Below are 18,100 nucleotides of genomic sequence, written 5' to 3' on the forward strand. Positions count from 1 at the left end.
AAACAAACAAAGACAGCATACTGCAAGGACATTGTCTTTTTTAAAGGTCTGACAATTTGTAACTTAATACTTTAAAAAGCTTAGGAATAAAAATGTCTGTTTTGTCATGCAGCCAAATGTAAAACTTCCATTTCTGTAAACTTCCCTGCAAACAATCTAAAATGTATTTAAACAGATTGTGCCCAGGAACATAATCACCAAGAGGTTCTTTAGTCTCCAGATAATATCTAATCAATCCACTGCCTTTGTAAAGAAGATTGCTAATCAATATTTTACTAACTATCTCATATGTTGTCTTCCAGAGAGTCAATAATAATTTTAATCAGAGAATGATGTAACATCCTAGTATGAAAACACCACTGACAGTTAAAAGCAAAAACAATATAACATCCTAAGAGAACTGATTTTCAAGGCGATAAGGAAAAAGAATGTTAATGGAAACAGAGCTCTGCATCCAAAAACACTCTCTATTGACATAATAGTTCAAGATCATTTTTATATTGAAGATGCAGTAAATCTGTGGTTTTAAAAAAAACACATTAGGAGCATATTTATGAATTTAATAAAAATAGAACCAAACAAGAACATACTGAATATACAGCACATTAACTGCAATGGTAACTTGTAGCCAGTCTATTTATAATGAAATTAACATTAGTGCATGAGATGACACCTAATCAGGAGCAAATTGTTAAATACTGTATGCCATATATATATGTATTGTGATAGATAGGGGCCACTATCGCTCCCTTGAACCCCTGTCCAAGACTCCAGACACCAGGTAAAAATCCAATGATTGATTTTATTCTTCACAAACAGTGCACCGAGCACCCTCCTCTCCACTATACTCATTAAATTAAACACAAATACAATAAACCAATCCCCATCACTCCCAGACGCGTTGCCACCCTTCCACCCAGCTCAGCTCGCTGTCTGGGAGCTCCCACAATCCTTTTATAGTCCCTAGCCTGGAAGTGTTCCAATCCCCAGTCCATGTGATCTTCTATCACTTCCAGGTCTGATCAAAAGTCATTTTTTTCACCCCGGAAGTACGTCACTTCTGCCGTCGCGCTGCCTATGATGCACTTCCAGGTTATAGGGCACATATGACTCTTTGCTCCTCCCTGCAGCTCCCTCTTGCAGCCCCTGTGGTATCCAGCAGGGCTGAGGATGAAAACTCCATTGTCCATGATTCCCTGCTGGTCTTCGGGGCACCTCCATACTGCAGGGAGGGCTCCATCTGGCAGCCTGGGGGTACTGGCCGGGATGACAAGCCGGCCATAGACCACAATATATATGTATATAATTTGATACTACTGTATCCGTATGCATGATGTTTGCGTCAATACCCCGTATGTATGGTGTTTGCGTCAATACCTCGACTCAATACAAATTAGAACCATGCAATGGGACTCTGCCTTTATAGTTAGAACATCACGTGGCCAACACGGATGCAGTATTACAGGATTGGCTAAAAGAAGGTTCGAATGCTTCAGTGACGCTGCTGGATGGCCAAGTATTGTAAGTCGGCATTGGTTCAAGCAGATAACAGTAAGCTCGGTTGGTTTTTGGAACGTTGGTTTGGTGGGGCGTACTTTCCAGGACTAACCTCGTTGACTGACTTAAACCCTTCAACAGCTCCGGAATCGTAAGTAATTTAGAACGTATCGCCATTTGCTTGGTACGTCGAAATCAATCTTTGGGCAGTTTGGTTTTGGCATCCGTCCTTCTGACATCTATTGGAAAACTGAGTAATGATGGCTGGGTATAAACAACGGTCATTGTTTAAAATTTTAGCTGATCTCAGATCTAAAATGACCACAGCAACATAATTATTACTCCGACTCGAGTCGATTAGAGTCGTAAAATACGGTTTGATTTGAAAATTTGTTTGACAGAAAAAAAATCAAAAGGAGGTGCATCAAAGAGCTGAGTCCACGTCTCACAGCCCCGTTTAAACAGGAAGCTCTCCACTACATTGGTCGAAAAGGTCTATTTTAAGCACAAATCAGTGCCATGATAAAAAAAATAATTTCAAGGACTTGGGTGGTGTGTGGGGGGGGAAGGACATCGGGGAGGGGGAAACAAAAATTCTTTGCAGAGAAAGTATGGATTTCACAAATGTAGAATTAGTCACTAATATAAATTCCTATGCCTAAAAGTGCAACGATTTTATGCGACTTTTTTGTCACATTTAAATCAGGCTTATTTTAAAACCTACATACAGTGATCCCTCGCTATATCACGCTTCGACTTTCGCGGCTTCACTCTATCGTGATTTTTTTCTCATACACGCTTACGTCACTACACATGCGCTTTCTGAGAACTTTTATCTAAGCCCTACGATGGCTCCTAAACGTGCTGCTTTTTCTAAGCCTTCTGACAATAAAACTAAGCGCCGGAGGAAGATGCTTACTATCCAGGAGAAGGTGAAACTCTTGGATATGATTAAAGATGGCAACACCTTACAAAAACCTCCTCACGCATATGAAAAGACAGTGCCAGCAACTGCTTATCAAGATGTTCTTCAGCCGCGCACCCAGACACCCACTGCCTACTCCTAGTATTCCTTCAACGGAAGAAGACAACAACGCACCTGCTGAAGATACTGCACCACCTCTGAAGACTCTCATACTGAGGTCGTGCCTTCATAGGTTAGTGGTTGTGTGTAAGAACTGTGTGTGTTTGTGTGCAATTAAATGTACAGTACAATAATCTACTATATAAAAGCGTTCGGGATTGTCCTTCCGTCCCGTGAGTGCAAAGCGTAGCGGTATTCCGCTTATTACAGAATTACTACTTGCGGCTTGAAGTACGAAGCAACGCGATGTGAGCAGAGTTCTGGTGCTCTCATCATTCCCTTGCTTTTGTGCACGATGCACTGGAAAAATAGACAAAATTATGTCTCTGGAAATAATTAATGTTGATGGAGTACAAATGCCTCACCGCGTAGTAAATATCAGGGGAGATGGTGCTTGCTTATTCTCATCTTTAGCTTATTTAGTGCCTGAAACTCCGTCTTTAGCGGTACAGATTCGGGCTGACAATGTACGACTTTGGACAGGCACTTGAGGAGATAAAAAAAAAACTTACGTTTTCGGGAGATGTTATGAATGGGCACTTTGATGTTCTCATTTCCTACACTTACATGCCTGATGTACACATGGAGCGCACAAAAATTGAGGATAAAAGTCGGTCGCCTTAAAAGGCGAGTGCGCCTAGTAATATATTTGTAACGTCTAATATGTCTTATTTTCTCTTATTTTGTCTAATATATTGGGTAATACGAGTGTAATGGTGACTAAAGGGTGTTATTTCATGTCTAGAGGGCTCTAATAATGTTAAACGTATTTAGAAGGTGTCACAAGAACGAGACATGGACAGACAAAGGTTTGGGGCAGCCACCCGTATAATGTGGTATCCTGGCTGCAAAAGTTGTTTTAACAAATAATCAGCACTGAAGTGCATTCAACTGAGTCCAAAACAAGACTGAGGAAACAAAGGAAAAGGGGCAAGTTTTAAAGGGGGAGAGACAGGAAGTGAGGTCATATGGATCCGGCGCGTGGTCTTCCACCATTGGTTCATAGCCGGACGTGACATCAGGGGGACTGGAGCTGGTGTGGCCGACTTCCATTGGCTCAGTCCCGGAAGTGATGTCAGGAGAGCCAGGTGAAATCCCCCGGGAATGGTCTACAGGCAAGGGAGAAAAAGAGTCAGTGCACTCTGCCACACCCCAGCATGCCTCCGAACTGCCTTCACTCAAGCCCTTTAGCTGCCTCCCATGCGCACGTGTGTGACAAAGGTCATAAACAGGTTTTCTATACTCTAACTACGAAAATATTCGATTTATAAATAAAGAATCCTACTTCGCGAAAATTCATTTATCATGGTAGAGTCTGGAACAGATTAACCATGATAAACGAGGGTTCACTGTATATACAGTTGTGCTTAAAAGTTTGTGAACCCTTTAGAATTTTCTATATTTCTTCATAAATATGACCTAAAACATCATCAGATTTTCACTCAAGTCCTAAAAGTAGCTAAAGAGAAACCAGTTAAACAAAATGACAAAAATATTATACTTGGTAATTTATTTATTGAGGAAAAGTAAGTGTGCAAAATTTCCAGTCATTTGGACAATAGGAAGTGGGTTAAATATTGATTACAAGATTTGTACCAGACAACAAACAGGTGAAGTTAAAATAAGCGTGGTAATAATAATAAAATAATTAAATTATTATTATTTTTAAATTATTATTAATAATAATTTAAAAAATGGTAATGGTCCTTCACAAATTAAAATAGAAAGTTAGAGACACAACATGTTGACCATCGGCTCCGCCCCTTTCAAACAATTGCTGCAATTTTACATGCCAGGCACAGTGGAACACCAGTGCACAAATAGTCACAGAGCACCCACAAGCATCACAGCGGATACAATCCTGTCGATCACAACAGTGAAATGAAACCAGTATTGTACACAATGAACCAAATAAATTAGCCACCTGGCAAATGCTCCCCGCTATGAAACCTCACAGTATCTTAGCTAGAAACTATCCCAAGCAAACAGTATCATCATTGTGTCAAAACGAAATTCTTATAGTTCAGTAAGCTCACATCCAATTAAGATACTACATGTTGGACAGAGAATTCATCTTGTTCAATTACCACTTTAGTGGAGGCCTCTCATTAACAGTGTAATCTCCAAAGTAACGTGTGATTTCCTGCAATTCAGCTAAACTGCTGGTTTCTCGCGATGCATCCATAGACATGGTTTGACGTGTCTAGTGTAGAGGAACATGAGCATGCTGCCCAAAGTTCTGACCTCAACCATGCTGAATACCTTTGGAATTAATTGGAACACCATCGTGAGCCAAGTCTTCTCATCCAAAATCAGTTTCATGACCTCACAAATACTTTTCTTTACTGAATGGGCACAAATTTCCAGACACACTTTGAAATCTTGTGGAAAGATTTCCCAAAAGAATGGAGGCTGTTAATGCTGTAAACGCTGGTGAGAGGGGGTATTTCGGGGGCACCTGCATATTAATCCCCATGGATGGGATGTTCGAAGAGTTCAGATATGCAGGATGGTCAGATATCCACAACCTTTGAGCCATATAGTGTATTCTATGTTTAAGCGTTACATTATGTCCGCAGCAGAGTACATTTTAACTGGTGTGTTTATTATTATTTCATTAGTCTGAAAGACAACATAGTCTACCAAGCATTTTGTCTCCTTTGTGTCAAATCAATTGCTAGCATGACGAGAACTTTGGATGGGTCTGCTTCCTAATGCTCATTTACAAAAGGGTATATTTTCTGAGACCTGTATTAAGGTCAGAAATGTACTCAATTATATTAGTTTCAGTAGTATCATTGGGCTACCCAGCAAGATTCAGAAGATCTTATGTTTTCTATCCATACAACACTTTGAATGTTTTAAAGTTTAGTATGAGCTTGTGACACCAGAAAGAAATATAGTACCAGTACATTCTATTTGTAATAGTTGTTTTAGACTCTGGCTGAATATTGTCTGATGTTACATTGTGTCAATTTATGCAACATCAGGCCAAAGGCAGGAATCAGCTCTGGATAGGACACACAGGATATACAAATATGTTTCATTGTTCACATTCTAACGGTGTCATTAATTAGGTCTGACACAAAAGGCGTACTTGTAATTCATCAAGATCCACTTGGCATTTGCTACATGGTAGGCAAATCTGCTGTCTCACTCTTGGATCCTGGATCAGAATGAGTTTGGATATTGCAGTAATTAATTTTTCCAGGGAACTTCACATTACTCGTGGATCTATGTTCAGATGGCAGACATTCCAAATGAACAGACACTAAAAGTGGTTGCAAACACCTCAGGATTTTACTTTAATTTACACTGTGAACAGATAGCACAAGACCACTTCACCTGTCCTTGAATTCTTAGATAAACACAGGTTTTCTTCTGCTGGGTAGCTACCTATTAAGTAAGCACGTACTAATCAGGATAATGCAGTCCAATATGGACAAAGCACGGGCAGAGTAGTGTGTCACTGTCTTAAATAGTTCGTTGCCTAGTGTTAAAAAAAAAGCAGCATTTTAAAAATATGCTTAGACCCAGATCTTGTGGTGACACATCGTTTTGATCATTTTCAGCAAATCAAAATTATCATTATTCTCTTTTAAAAAATGATGATAGCATGCAAGAACTCTTTATTAAAAAAAAGAGTGTTAGGAAAAAGGTATTTGAGATTTACATCAACATGTTATATGTTGATCAGACATGCAAATATAGTTAAGAATTTCTCTGCATTCTCTGCATGTGCATGAATGTGTACGCTTCACAGACATGATGGTGGCGCAACAGTAGCTCGCAGCGGCCTCTCCAGACCAGAAATGGTTCTATCTTGCACTATTTTGTCTCTTAGCTCAACCTTCTGCAGTAAATGGACAACCGGTGATCATATCTACCATCGCCAGACACTTTTGCTGTACACAAATTGTCCAAAAGTCTGCCCAAAGGACGATCTGTTGAAGAAGCTACGTGATCTTGGGCTGCTGCGAGAACCAGGCCTTTAATCTTCGGTGTTGCCCGATACCGATGGCCACAGAAGGAACACAAAAGCGGTGTGCAAGGATGCGAAAGCGTGGAAAGTGGGCAAAAGTCCATGCAAGGCTGAAAGCAAGCCATAGCTGGCTGGCTCTCCCATCCATTCCACTCAAATGTTTGCTCCCTGGACAATAAACTGGATTATATCCAAGTTTCGGCAGACTATGCATTGCGAGTTTAAAGACTGTTGCATCTTTGTTTTCACCGACACCTGGCTTGGCAACAGCATCCCGGATGCCGCTGAACTGTTTTTCGTGCTGACAAAAAATCTGCTCAGTACAGAAAGGCTCATGGCAAGTGTGTTTACATCAATACGGAATGGTGCAAGAACTCTGTGTTAGTGTCTAGCTACTGCTCACCGCTGCTGGAGTTTGTGACTGTTATATGCAGAGCTTTTTACATACCACGAGAATTTATTACTGTGTTTGTAGTTGGGAGTTTACATTCCTCCCGGCGCAAACACTAAGGAAGCGCTCGGTGAGCTATAGAGCTATACAGCATTATCAGTGAATCGCAAGATGCTCACCCAGATGGACTGTTTATCGTCATTGGAGTTTTCAATCAAGCAAATCTCAAGTCAGTGCTCCCCGAATTCCATCAGTACGTGGATTTTGCAATGAGAGGAGTGAATGTGCTGGATCTTGTTTACAAAAACATTCCTAACAAGTAACAGGCAGAGCCCCGTCCCCACCTAGGCCATTCAGACCACCTCTCGGTTATGCTAATTCCAGCATACAGACCACTTGTCAAGCGATTGAAACCAGTTCTGAGGCAGGTGAAAACTTGGCCAGTAGAAGCTACCTCATTTCTTCAAGACTGTTTTGAGCACACAGACTGGGACATGTTCAGTTTAATTATAAAAATTCACTCTAATATAGGACATAAGGCTTCTATGCATCCGGTTATGCAGGAGCTTAATGTAAAAAGTTTTTTTTAAAGAGATAAGGAAGAGAAAAAAAATATATAAATATCAGAATCGGCCAATCAATCAAGTAACATAAAATCTGTGATCGATAATTAGGCTTAAAAAACATGATCAGAGCATCCCTAGTGTTCTAAATAAAAATGAAAAAGAAAAAATAATACTTACTTAATCTGCTTTCTACCATGTTCACGTAACCTTTGGTGTCAAGCAGGCAGGTGTTTCCATGTGCTGACAAAAGCAGTTGGAATAAGTGAGTAAGGCACTGTTGTTATACTATTCCAGCTATCAGATGTGGGATCGTAGCAGTCCAAAGTCTTACATCGCTGGGTGCCAAAGTAGCCCCCAACTACATACAGCTTATTTCCTGAAGCCACAGCATGGCAGCTCATGCGTTTAGAGGTCATATCTCCAACTCGTGTCCATTGGTTGGTTTCACAGTCGAAGCGGTAAGCAGAGGCTGCGGTAAATTCTGTGTCACCACCCATTATAAAGATCTGACTCCCCAACACAGCGGCAGCAGTATAACGCCAAGGCTGTGGGCACTCTGCAGCAATAGTCCATCGATTTTCCACTGGATCATAGCACTGAACCTTAGACGCTTTGTCCCGGTGAATGGTAGTACCCCCAAAGACAAAAAGTTTTAGCTTGGCACTGACAACAGCTGCATTGCTCACTCCATCTCTAAGTGGAGCCATCATACTCCATTTGTTAGTAAGCGGGTTATATCTCTCAACCTGCTTCAGAGACACAGAAGGAGATGCTGGGAAGACACCTGCTATGGCAGTGTGCCCTCCAACCACATATAAACAATTTTCTAATTCTGCAGATCCGTGGCCAAAACGTGCAATTAACATTGGAGCACCCTTAGACCATTCTTCATGAACTGTGTCATAAACCCACACATCTTTTGAAACTCCGTTCTCAGACCCACGACCACCTGTCACATATACCTTGCAACCAATAGCACAGGCACTGAATTCCTTTCTTGGGCTAGGTAGGTCTGATCTGGGAATAATTTCCTTAGCCTTGTGGTCTACTTGGTAGATTTTGTCACACATGAAGGTCTGTCCACCCAAGATAAGAAGTGTATGTCCAGCCTTGCGTGGGCGGGCACAAGGACTGGTAACTACACCATCATTTTGTAAGATCTTTTTCTTAGATTGGATGGCCTCCTCCACAATCTGTCTGCTCCTTTTATCAGAAACAACCAGCTCCTCACATGCAACAGCATCAATCAGGCATTCTGAAGGTAAAAGAGCAAGACGGATGCCCCTCAAAAGTTCAGGAAGATACTCTTTTCTGTTATCCAGATCATGATGAACCCAGCGAATGACAGCATTGTAAACTATCCGCTCATCTTCAATTTCTAATTCATCACTAAGGATTAGATCGAGAAGTTTTTCCTTTGACAGTCCACAAAAATCCTCGGTGTCCATTACTGCTTCAAAGTGCACTAAACACATTCTCCAGGATAGTTCGTACAGGCGTTTACACTGGTGAGCATCCGAAAGTAGCATCATGCCCAGGCAGTTGGAGGAATGCAAGTTTTTCTCAAGAAATTCTGCGGCTGCATCTCGGATATCATGAAACTGAAGCATGTCTCCCGCCTCAAGTAAGGATTCTGCATTCTCCTCATTGATCACAACACGGGATGAATAAGCAAAGTCAAGCAGCAGCTCAAGTACTTCAGGGTGTATACTATCATGGAAATTTACATCACTGTCTAGACTCTCACGCAATCCACCACTGAACATTGCTTCAAAGTAGCGACTACAGGCAGCTAAAACAGCCCGATGACAAGGAAAGGAACGATCTCCAGCCCAAAGAGTCACATCAGTAAACATACGCTGCTTTCTCAAGGTATTGAGGTGAGTAAGCACACTGTCTGGATGAGAGGGCTTGTGGAACAACGAAATGTTCATGGAGCCCGTACTGGTGCGAGATTTTCTATTCTCGTGCACTGTGACTGACATGGCAACTGGATCTTCAAGGGATTCTCCGTCCCTTAGCTGTCTAACTGGGAAAGGAAATAAGACAAAAAAAAAAAAAAAAAAAAAAGTCAGTGAAATAACCTCACACACGTTGGAAAAACAATAAAGCTTTCGCCTTGTACGGCAACATCCTATCTATAATTTGTTGTACATGAATTGAAACAGCAATAGTTGACTTGGACTTTATTTTTTTTAAAAACAGGGATAAATTCATTGTGTTCCTGAAATAATATCTTCCAGTGGCTGTTTATTTTAATGAAAGGGAATCCAATAAGATTAAGCAAAAACTATGTTGTCTTAATTGAAACACAACGTTCTGTATACCACCGTTTACAAGGAAACAATGCTTTGTTATAAGCCAAGCTTCTACAGAAGGACTGCAATAGTCAAGTTTGGAGTTCAGCAATTTTAAATACAAAAAAAAAAAAAAATGTAACCAGAGTTCAAGAATCATGACACTGTATTAGGAAGCATCTGCAAAGTTTTATTTGTATTAGCAGTGATGTTTGCTTCTCCTCAACTTAACATATACAAAAAGCATTCAGAAGCAAAATGTCACATTAAAATAATGAATATAACTCCGCAAATCTCTAGAAAATTTAAATATAAATGTAAATTTTGCTTTTTCAATAATGAAATACAAGTCACAGGGTATAAAACCTGTGTATGAAATATAACCTACTTTAGATATGTTGTGCAGCAGCCAGTTCTCCGTCAGGCATGATGCCCAAAAGAAATGATTAATTTAGTGCTGTTAAATAATGAGTCACCAGGCCACGTAATGTCTGACAACATGAGCAGAAACCACAAGGGTAAACAAAACACAGGCAGGTCTTGGGGAGAATGGCTAGGATGGCAAAAGCGTTACGAACATCCATAATTAGAAGAGCTTTGTATGTGTAATTAGGGTGCTTCAATTTTTTTATTAGACTTAACTGAATATGAATAATAAAATAAAAATAATACAAGGCCACCCAAGCTGCAAATTTTCTATAAATAACTACTTAAAGATTTTAAACCTAAATACTTCACATTCAGTTGGCTTGAGTTTATTTTTTGCAGCAGCTTTCTTGTTGACACTATGCAGTTTAGGTTAAGAATTAAAATAAAGCAGCTATGCTTAGTATGCTAGAAACAGTGAGGATGAATCTTTTGAAAATGTATTTTAAAAGGGAAAATCATTATGAGGGGACATGTAGATAGTAGATCTTCACTGACGCTAGTAACTTGCTACCAATCCTCATTTATAACAACATGAGATTACCAAAATTAAAATTTAAATAGATTTTCAATACTAATTATGTTCCAAAAATGGTAATTTTTCATGAATCTCAAACTATTCTCAAAGTGCTGTTCTAGAATTCCTGGTATTTGTCTTGCATTTTATCATATTTAGCACTATTAGAAGGTAATTAAGCAAATTAGGCATGTTGGTGTAATTTCAGACTATACATTAAGGCAAAAACTGCCTCTACAGACACAAACTCCTCCTAGTGAGGGGTCAATTTATTATGTTCATTAGGTATATTTGTCAATTTGGAAATCTGAATCAGTAACAGGTCATGCGTGAAGATAAAAGGTACATTAAACAGATAGGATAGTATTATACAGATGAATGTACAATATGTATGTGTATAACTTAGACTAGGATGGGCAAAAGTAAAGAGGCTTTGATAATGGCATGGTAATGAGCACCAGACACACTGCCACAAGTATATCAGTAACAGAAACACAGAATGAGATCTCACACTGACAATGTCACACGTGTGGTGACATTGGACCACCAGCCAAATTCAGATACGAGACAGGAAACGGACTTTTGATAAAAATAGGCTAAATAAGGCTGGTTCAGCATAACCAATCACCAAAATGATGTTTTACTCATATTATTCCAAAAAATAAGATGTAACTGAAAAGGGCTTTGTGGAAGACAGCTTTGGTTCACTCAGCACGTTTATTATACATTTACAAATAAATTGAAGCACACAACTCCAAAACTCCCCCAAAGGTCCAGGCCTCTACACAATACCTCTTCCTTCAGGCCGCCTCCACTCCTCTCCAACAAAACTTGGTCCTCACCTCACCCGACTCCAGCCCTGAACGGAGGAAGGCCCTTTTATGCACACCCGCACGTGCTCCAGATGCCTCCCGATAATCTTCCGCCGGCACTGCCCAGTGTGGCGGAAGTACCAGCTGCGCACCCAGAAGCGCTCCGGGTGTCCCTGGTCTTCTCCCCCCCCAGCACAGGTTTGGTGGAAGTGCTGAGGGCCAGCGCTCTTCGTGCACTGGGGCACCCCCTGGCGGTGACCCTGGGCCCCTATAGGGTTGAGCTTCCAGAGCGGTCGCCTGGAGGAAGTGCAAGCCCTCCTCTGGTCCTCCTGGGCATCCCGGCAGGGTAGCACCCCCCGCCACAGCTTCAAAATACAAATGTTAGAGGACTGGAAATGTACTGCCTGGTACTCAGGAACCCCGAGTTACGTTTTAAGTCTTGCTTTGGGAGGACCAATATATAGACAAAATCTCTTGAGTCCACGGATCAATTTGCAAGCTTATCAACAATACCTTTTGTTGCACACTATGGATTTCTTAATAAACATGAACAACTTCTGAAACCTCTTTAAAACAGCTGTGTATCCAGTGTTTAATTGGGTGGAGAATGACAGCATTTTATTTACACTAGAAATGATTCAGACCAGCCCTGCTCACATATGGCTCTATCTAGCGTTTCAGTCTGGTCAATTTTAGACTGAAGGCTTAAATAAAGTTAACTGGTGAACTTCCTATATAGCATTTTTCTCCATAAACTGAAACTTTGTATTAAATGCTGCTAAGTACAGTTTTATCTAATGTTTCTTCTCTCTGGCAAAATATAAACTGATAAAATCTGTTCTTTGTACTGATGGTGTATTAGCAAGTAACCCTTTAGTAGCTGGGTGATTGAAACAGAATACAATGTATCTTGCATTGGAAACTAAATTTGTTTAATTTTGAAACTTTTTCTCCATTATCCAATTTCATACATAGTCATGTGAAAAGCCAAGTACACCGCATTAAATTTTTTTTTCTTTTTTTAACATATCAAAAGTCGATCTTCATTTAAACAATATCTTTGGACAAAGATGATGTAAGTGAAGAAAAAAAAAATGCAAAATTTGACTTGGGGGGGAAAAAAAAAATGAACAGACGTACCATTTCCATTGTCGGAAAAAGTAAGTATGCCCTTGGCTATAACAACACATATTGCCCATCTGACAGTAACAACCTCAAGACGACAATACCAATAACTGCCTATCAGTCTCGGACGCAGACTAGGTGAAAACTCCTACCACTCTTCCATTCCACTTTTTACAGCTGTGCAATGTCTGAGGGGGGTCTTTTGTGCACTTTGATATCAACAGTGACAAGAACTGCCTGCAAGTCCTCTGAGGAAATTCTCGGGTTCCAATAGACTTTTGTCAGCACCCTGTGTTCTGCTCTATTGGGTGGACCTTACTGGGGTAGCCTGGCTTGGACAAGTTGGCAGTTGTTTGAAATGTTCTCCAGTTGTGGATGATTTTCTGGACATATAACACACACTTCAACAACAAAAGAGCAAACCAAACTAAATGTATGAGGTTTAAATGAGGCAGTTTGCGCCAAGACTTTTTTTAAATAATATGCCATGCATTTATAGCATTTTTTAAATGATATGCTAATAAACTTAACAGTTATGTTTATAAATAACGTATATGTTTCAGCAAGTGTCTATTGTAATATAATTTTACCCCAAAAGGTGGGGCCACTCTAAAAAACACGGCTGAAACCTCCCTCTGGCCATTTAAGACTGAGAGAAGAGGATCTTAGGTAGTGGTACACTGAATGTTTTAGGGGTTTCTCATACGAGTATTGCTTTTCACTTGAATTTACTTCATTTTCTGAATATTTCTGCTCGGTTTCTGGATTTTGCTTACAGCTTGTGTTTTAACTTCAGATTGCCTTTAAGGAATATCTTTTTTAGTCTTTTGAGCATTTTTGTTATTTTTTAAATAATGTTTCAATAAATATTGGACTCTAAAGAATCTTTGCTTTAATATGTCTCACCAAGTTAAAGGTTTTCACGATTTCATTTAAGAGGCATGTAAAGAAACTTTGGGACATTTGAGACATTTTAACTTAAAGCCAGTTTCCAAATTTTAACACATGAATAACCTTAGTGTGTAGCTAATAGTTGGGGGCTGGATGGTTAGGAGTGAGGCAATTTAAGCAAGCCAGTCCAGAACTTTTTAGAGGCCACAACACTTCGTTATGGTACTGACACCTGATTAACACAGCACAACAACAACATTCATTTATATAGCACATTTTTAAACAAATAATGCAGCTCATAGAAAACAGTCTGATCACCATGATGCCACTCCAGTCTCCGAATACACAAGTGAATGTCCTGAACTAGATTATTACAAAAATGGCAAAATCCTATATTCTGCCCATGCACTATTATCTGTTGTATCAATGAGCGGCAAAGTGGCACACCTTATCTGCAATAACAAAAGTTGGAAATATTAATACCAATTGAGTTGGTGGCTTATGGATATCAGACATATCTGGTTGTAGATTTTCCAGTTCACTCTGTAATAGCATTGGTAGCACATCCATCACTAAATTAAACAGCGGCAGGCTTCCACTAGCCATTAGGGGGGGGTTTGGAATAAAAAAAATCAAAAAAAAAAAAAAAAAAAAAATCACCAAACTTTGATGCAGACATCAGACTAGAGCACGTTTTGCACTTCTGTTGGTTACTTTAAACTTAGTTAAGCATTTTTATTGTGATAAACACTGCTGAATTTCCTGTGTATATTTATAATCAACTGGTATTTTAACTTTAGAATCCTTGAAGCCTACAAAAATATCATCAGCATCTTTTTTCTACAAAATGAGTCAGTCAACACCTGCAGCCTGCTATCCCATCCCCCATTGATGCAGCTGAAGTCACTTTATCTGGGAGTGAGGCGTCTGGAATTGTATACGGTAAATAATATATTGTTATTTGGAATACATACATTTCATGTGTGTTCAATGTCTACAACGATCTGTGCAAATGCAGGATGACGGGAAATGCAAGGCAAGAAATGTTGAACACATAGCTAAAACAGAAACGTTTTTCATGTTATAGTAACAATGATAAAATGCTGATGTGAAGTGTACAATGTGTGAAGACTGAATTCCAAATATCAAATAAACACTTTCACAAAAAGTACAACAAAACAAGTGCACTTTTATTGAAGAAAATAAACGAAGAAAAAGAAATTATTGAATTTACATGTTGTTGTCAATGTGTTAAAAACTGAAGCCCAAATATCAAGTGACACAAAGTAAAACGTATCAATTTGGCTGGTGCAGAGGGAAGAACTGCCCTCTTGTAATCATGAGGTGGCGTGTTTGATCCCAAGTCCTCCTCACATTGATCATTTTGAGTAGGGCCAGTGAGGAAAGTAGGTGGATACAGGCCCACCCGGGCCCAATGCTGGTGCCACCCCTGGGGCGTACTTACTTTTTCTACATGTGAAGCTTGCATTTAAGTATATTTAAATTATACAATGGACCATAAAATGCATATGTGACATGATGTGTTACATTATATCACCCTTATCTATAGTTCGTTTATAAAGGATGGTAAAAATCTTGATATGTTCACAAATGCTCCAGCCCAAACTTGAATGAGGAAAACCTATGCACATTTTCTAGATAACTCCATAGTGTCTCTAGGCAGTTTTAGGTTCTGTCTCTGCCCTATACCAGTGTTACCGATTAATGATGGTAATTCCTTACAAGTTACCATATGCATTGTAATCTTAGTAATACTAATCAACGATAGTAGCTGAAATAGGAACAAAGAGGAAACTGTTGACCGATTATTTTCAAAGGGAAAGTTTCAATTTTTGTACAACTAGGACAATACAGGTATACATAGTTTATAATAATGTATTTTACGAACATTAAAAATTACAACCTTACTGTCAATTACTATATATTTTTTTTTTGTTTTCATAATGATTTGTCAGGGGCACCTGTTCAAATAATCTAAATTTAATGTCAAACAGTAATAATCTAAATTTAATGTCAAACAATTTAAAGAAAAAGGGCAACGTAGTCTATGTCAGTACAGCCTAACTTCTCCAAATTTACAGTGCACCACCACTAGCAACACAACTAGTAGTAGCAGATTCACAATATCTGTCAGAGTGATGGTCCATTTCCTCCATATGAACCACTTCATCAGTATTTGCCAAGACGGGTTGCCCAATATTTTCTGCTGTCCAGACCACCGCTTCTTAAAATTTTCATCTTATACTTTCAAATTTAACTGTAGAGTGAACCAATCTGTGAAATGGCTTTACAGTAAAAGCCCTGTTGTGGCCATGCCTTGATACGGTCAGGTTAAGGGATCTGAAGAGGGACTGGCTCAATATTAGGCAGATCTATTTAAATAAATATGCCCACTCAATGCATATCTGAATAGAACATCCTGGCAAGAATGTTCTTGATTGTATCATTTGTGCATCACCAACATCACACATACTTCCTTAAATTGCTCACCTGGATAGTCTGCCAGGAGTAGTTATACTTCAACCCGAAATTAATAAGAGAAAAATATGACAGCAGACTAGTCCTGCTCAAGATCACAGTCAACACTAAGCTGGCACACACATCATAAACTAGGTGCACGATCTCAAAGACAGTACACATAACAAGTACAATGTTATCAAGACATTTTCACTCCAAGACGAGTTTAATTTTAAGTAAAACAGAAATGTGTTTACTAGTAGGTAATGCATTAAATTTCAGCCTTTAACTTGAGGAACTTGCCATTTTGCTACAGCAATTTCTAATTTCTGCCACAATGTCAATGTCTGCCAAAGCCTGAAAACACATAAACACAATATGGCTCTTTCACAACAGTACATAGGCCCGATTACAGTAAAAATAATTTTAATATACAAGGAAGTTCTAAAACACCTTGAGAAAAAGCATGTTTCTGAAGCATAAAAAAAAAAAAAAGCTTTGTTTAAATTGAAAAGGTACGGCAAGTCTGTAAAAATGGCTACCGTGGAATCTCTTACTGCGATTCTGGTTAATACATGAAATATTCCTTTATCATTCAGGAAGTTTTATTCACATGCCCTGGATATGTTTATTAGTATCCCATTTCAGGTCATCTATAGCCTTCTTTTTGCTTTTGACATTCAGCTATTCTCTCATGTCATTCTTCTATTAGATTTATACTTGTTTTCTTCATGTTATCTCCAGTTCTCTTTATGAATAATTGCAGCAAAATTAATCCTGGCCTCCCACTGGAGAGAAAAAAAAAAAACTGCCTCTATCCTTAACTCAATGGAAATTCTCTTTTTATAAACTTTTCTTGAGCACTCTTTGTTGAAAATCAATTTAGTTTCTTTTTCAAATATTGCTTAACAAAGTAATAAACCACCTACAACTGAACACCAGCAAAACCAAGGAGCTGGTGGTGGATTTTAGGCGGCCCAGGCCCCTCATGGACCCCGTGATCATCAGAGGCGACTGTGTGCAGACCTATAAATACCTGGGATGTGCAGCTGGATGATAAACTGGACTGGACTGTCAATACTGATGCTCTTCGTAAGAAAGGACAGAGCAGACTATACTTCCTTAGAAGGCTCGCGTCAACATCTGCAATAAGATGCTGGTGATGTTCTATCAGACGGTTGTGGCAAGCGCCCTCTTCTACGCGGTGGTGTGCTGGGGAGGCAGCATAAAGAAGAAGGACGCCTCACGCCTGGACAAACTGGTGAGGAAGGCAGGCTCTATTGTAGGCATGGAGCTGGACAGTTTGACATCCGTGGCACAGCGATGGGCACTGAGCAGGCTCCTGTCAGTCATGGAGAATCCACTGAACAGGATCATCTCCAGACAGAGGAGCAGCTTCAGTGACAGACTGCTGTCACCGTCCTGCTCCACTGACAGACTGAGGAGACCCCACACTATGTGACTCTTCAATTCCACCCGGGGGGTAAACATTAACATTATACAAAGTTACTGTCTGTTATACCTGCATTTTTATCACTCTTTAATTTAATATTGTTTAATTATCAGTATACTGCTGCTGGAGTATGTGATCTATCCATTTTTAATGATATCCAAAACTGGATTTTGTTCAAGAAAGTATAATACATCTAGTAATTTGATCTCTTTTTTGTACTCTCAGACTTGAGGACCCACAAGGGGCTTTTTCATGCATTTTACTTTGTTTAAATGTGCTTTTATAAATGTGATGTGTGGATAATGAATAATTTCAGTAATAAAAATAGACCACTTAGAGTGAGCATCACAGAGTTGTCTGCTTGAATTCTAATGTCAAGGTTCCAAAAGAGGTTTCTGTAGGAAAAATGTGAGAACTTGTAAGGATGCAGGATTTCTTAATACCTTTGTTAATCTCATGATCTATGTAATTTAAAAAACGACAGCATAAAGAAAACCATATCTTTTCTATTTGTTACCTGTGACATCTGAACTATATATACACACATACACATTATATATACTGTATATACTAATTAATAT

The 18,100-nt window shown here is 39.3% G+C and overlaps 1 protein-coding gene across 6 annotated transcripts in view; it reads right to left on the reverse strand.

Moving 5' to 3' along the window:
- The window catches only part of LOC120541397 (kelch-like protein 25), a 67,641-nt gene that overhangs the window by 30,544 nt on the left and 18,997 nt on the right, over nucleotides 1–18,100 (reverse strand). For 4 of the 6 annotated variants that reach the window (XM_039772985.1, XM_039772980.1, XM_039772986.1 and 1 more), the window contains one exon: nucleotides 7,698–9,549. In XM_039772985.1, the coding sequence (XP_039628919.1) occupies nucleotides 7,736–9,505 (1,770 nt within the window). In that variant the 5' untranslated portion in view covers nucleotides 9,506–9,549 and the 3' untranslated portion in view covers nucleotides 7,698–7,735. Of the gene's footprint in view, nucleotides 1–3,660; nucleotides 3,691–7,697; nucleotides 9,550–18,100 lie in introns of those variants that run through there. The other 2 variants (XM_039772982.1, XM_039772984.1) reach the window with 2 other exon arrangements.

This window comes from Polypterus senegalus, chromosome 12, assembly GCF_016835505.1.
Source record: "Polypterus senegalus isolate Bchr_013 chromosome 12, ASM1683550v1, whole genome shotgun sequence".
Taxonomy (NCBI): Eukaryota; Metazoa; Chordata; class Cladistia; order Polypteriformes; family Polypteridae; genus Polypterus; species Polypterus senegalus.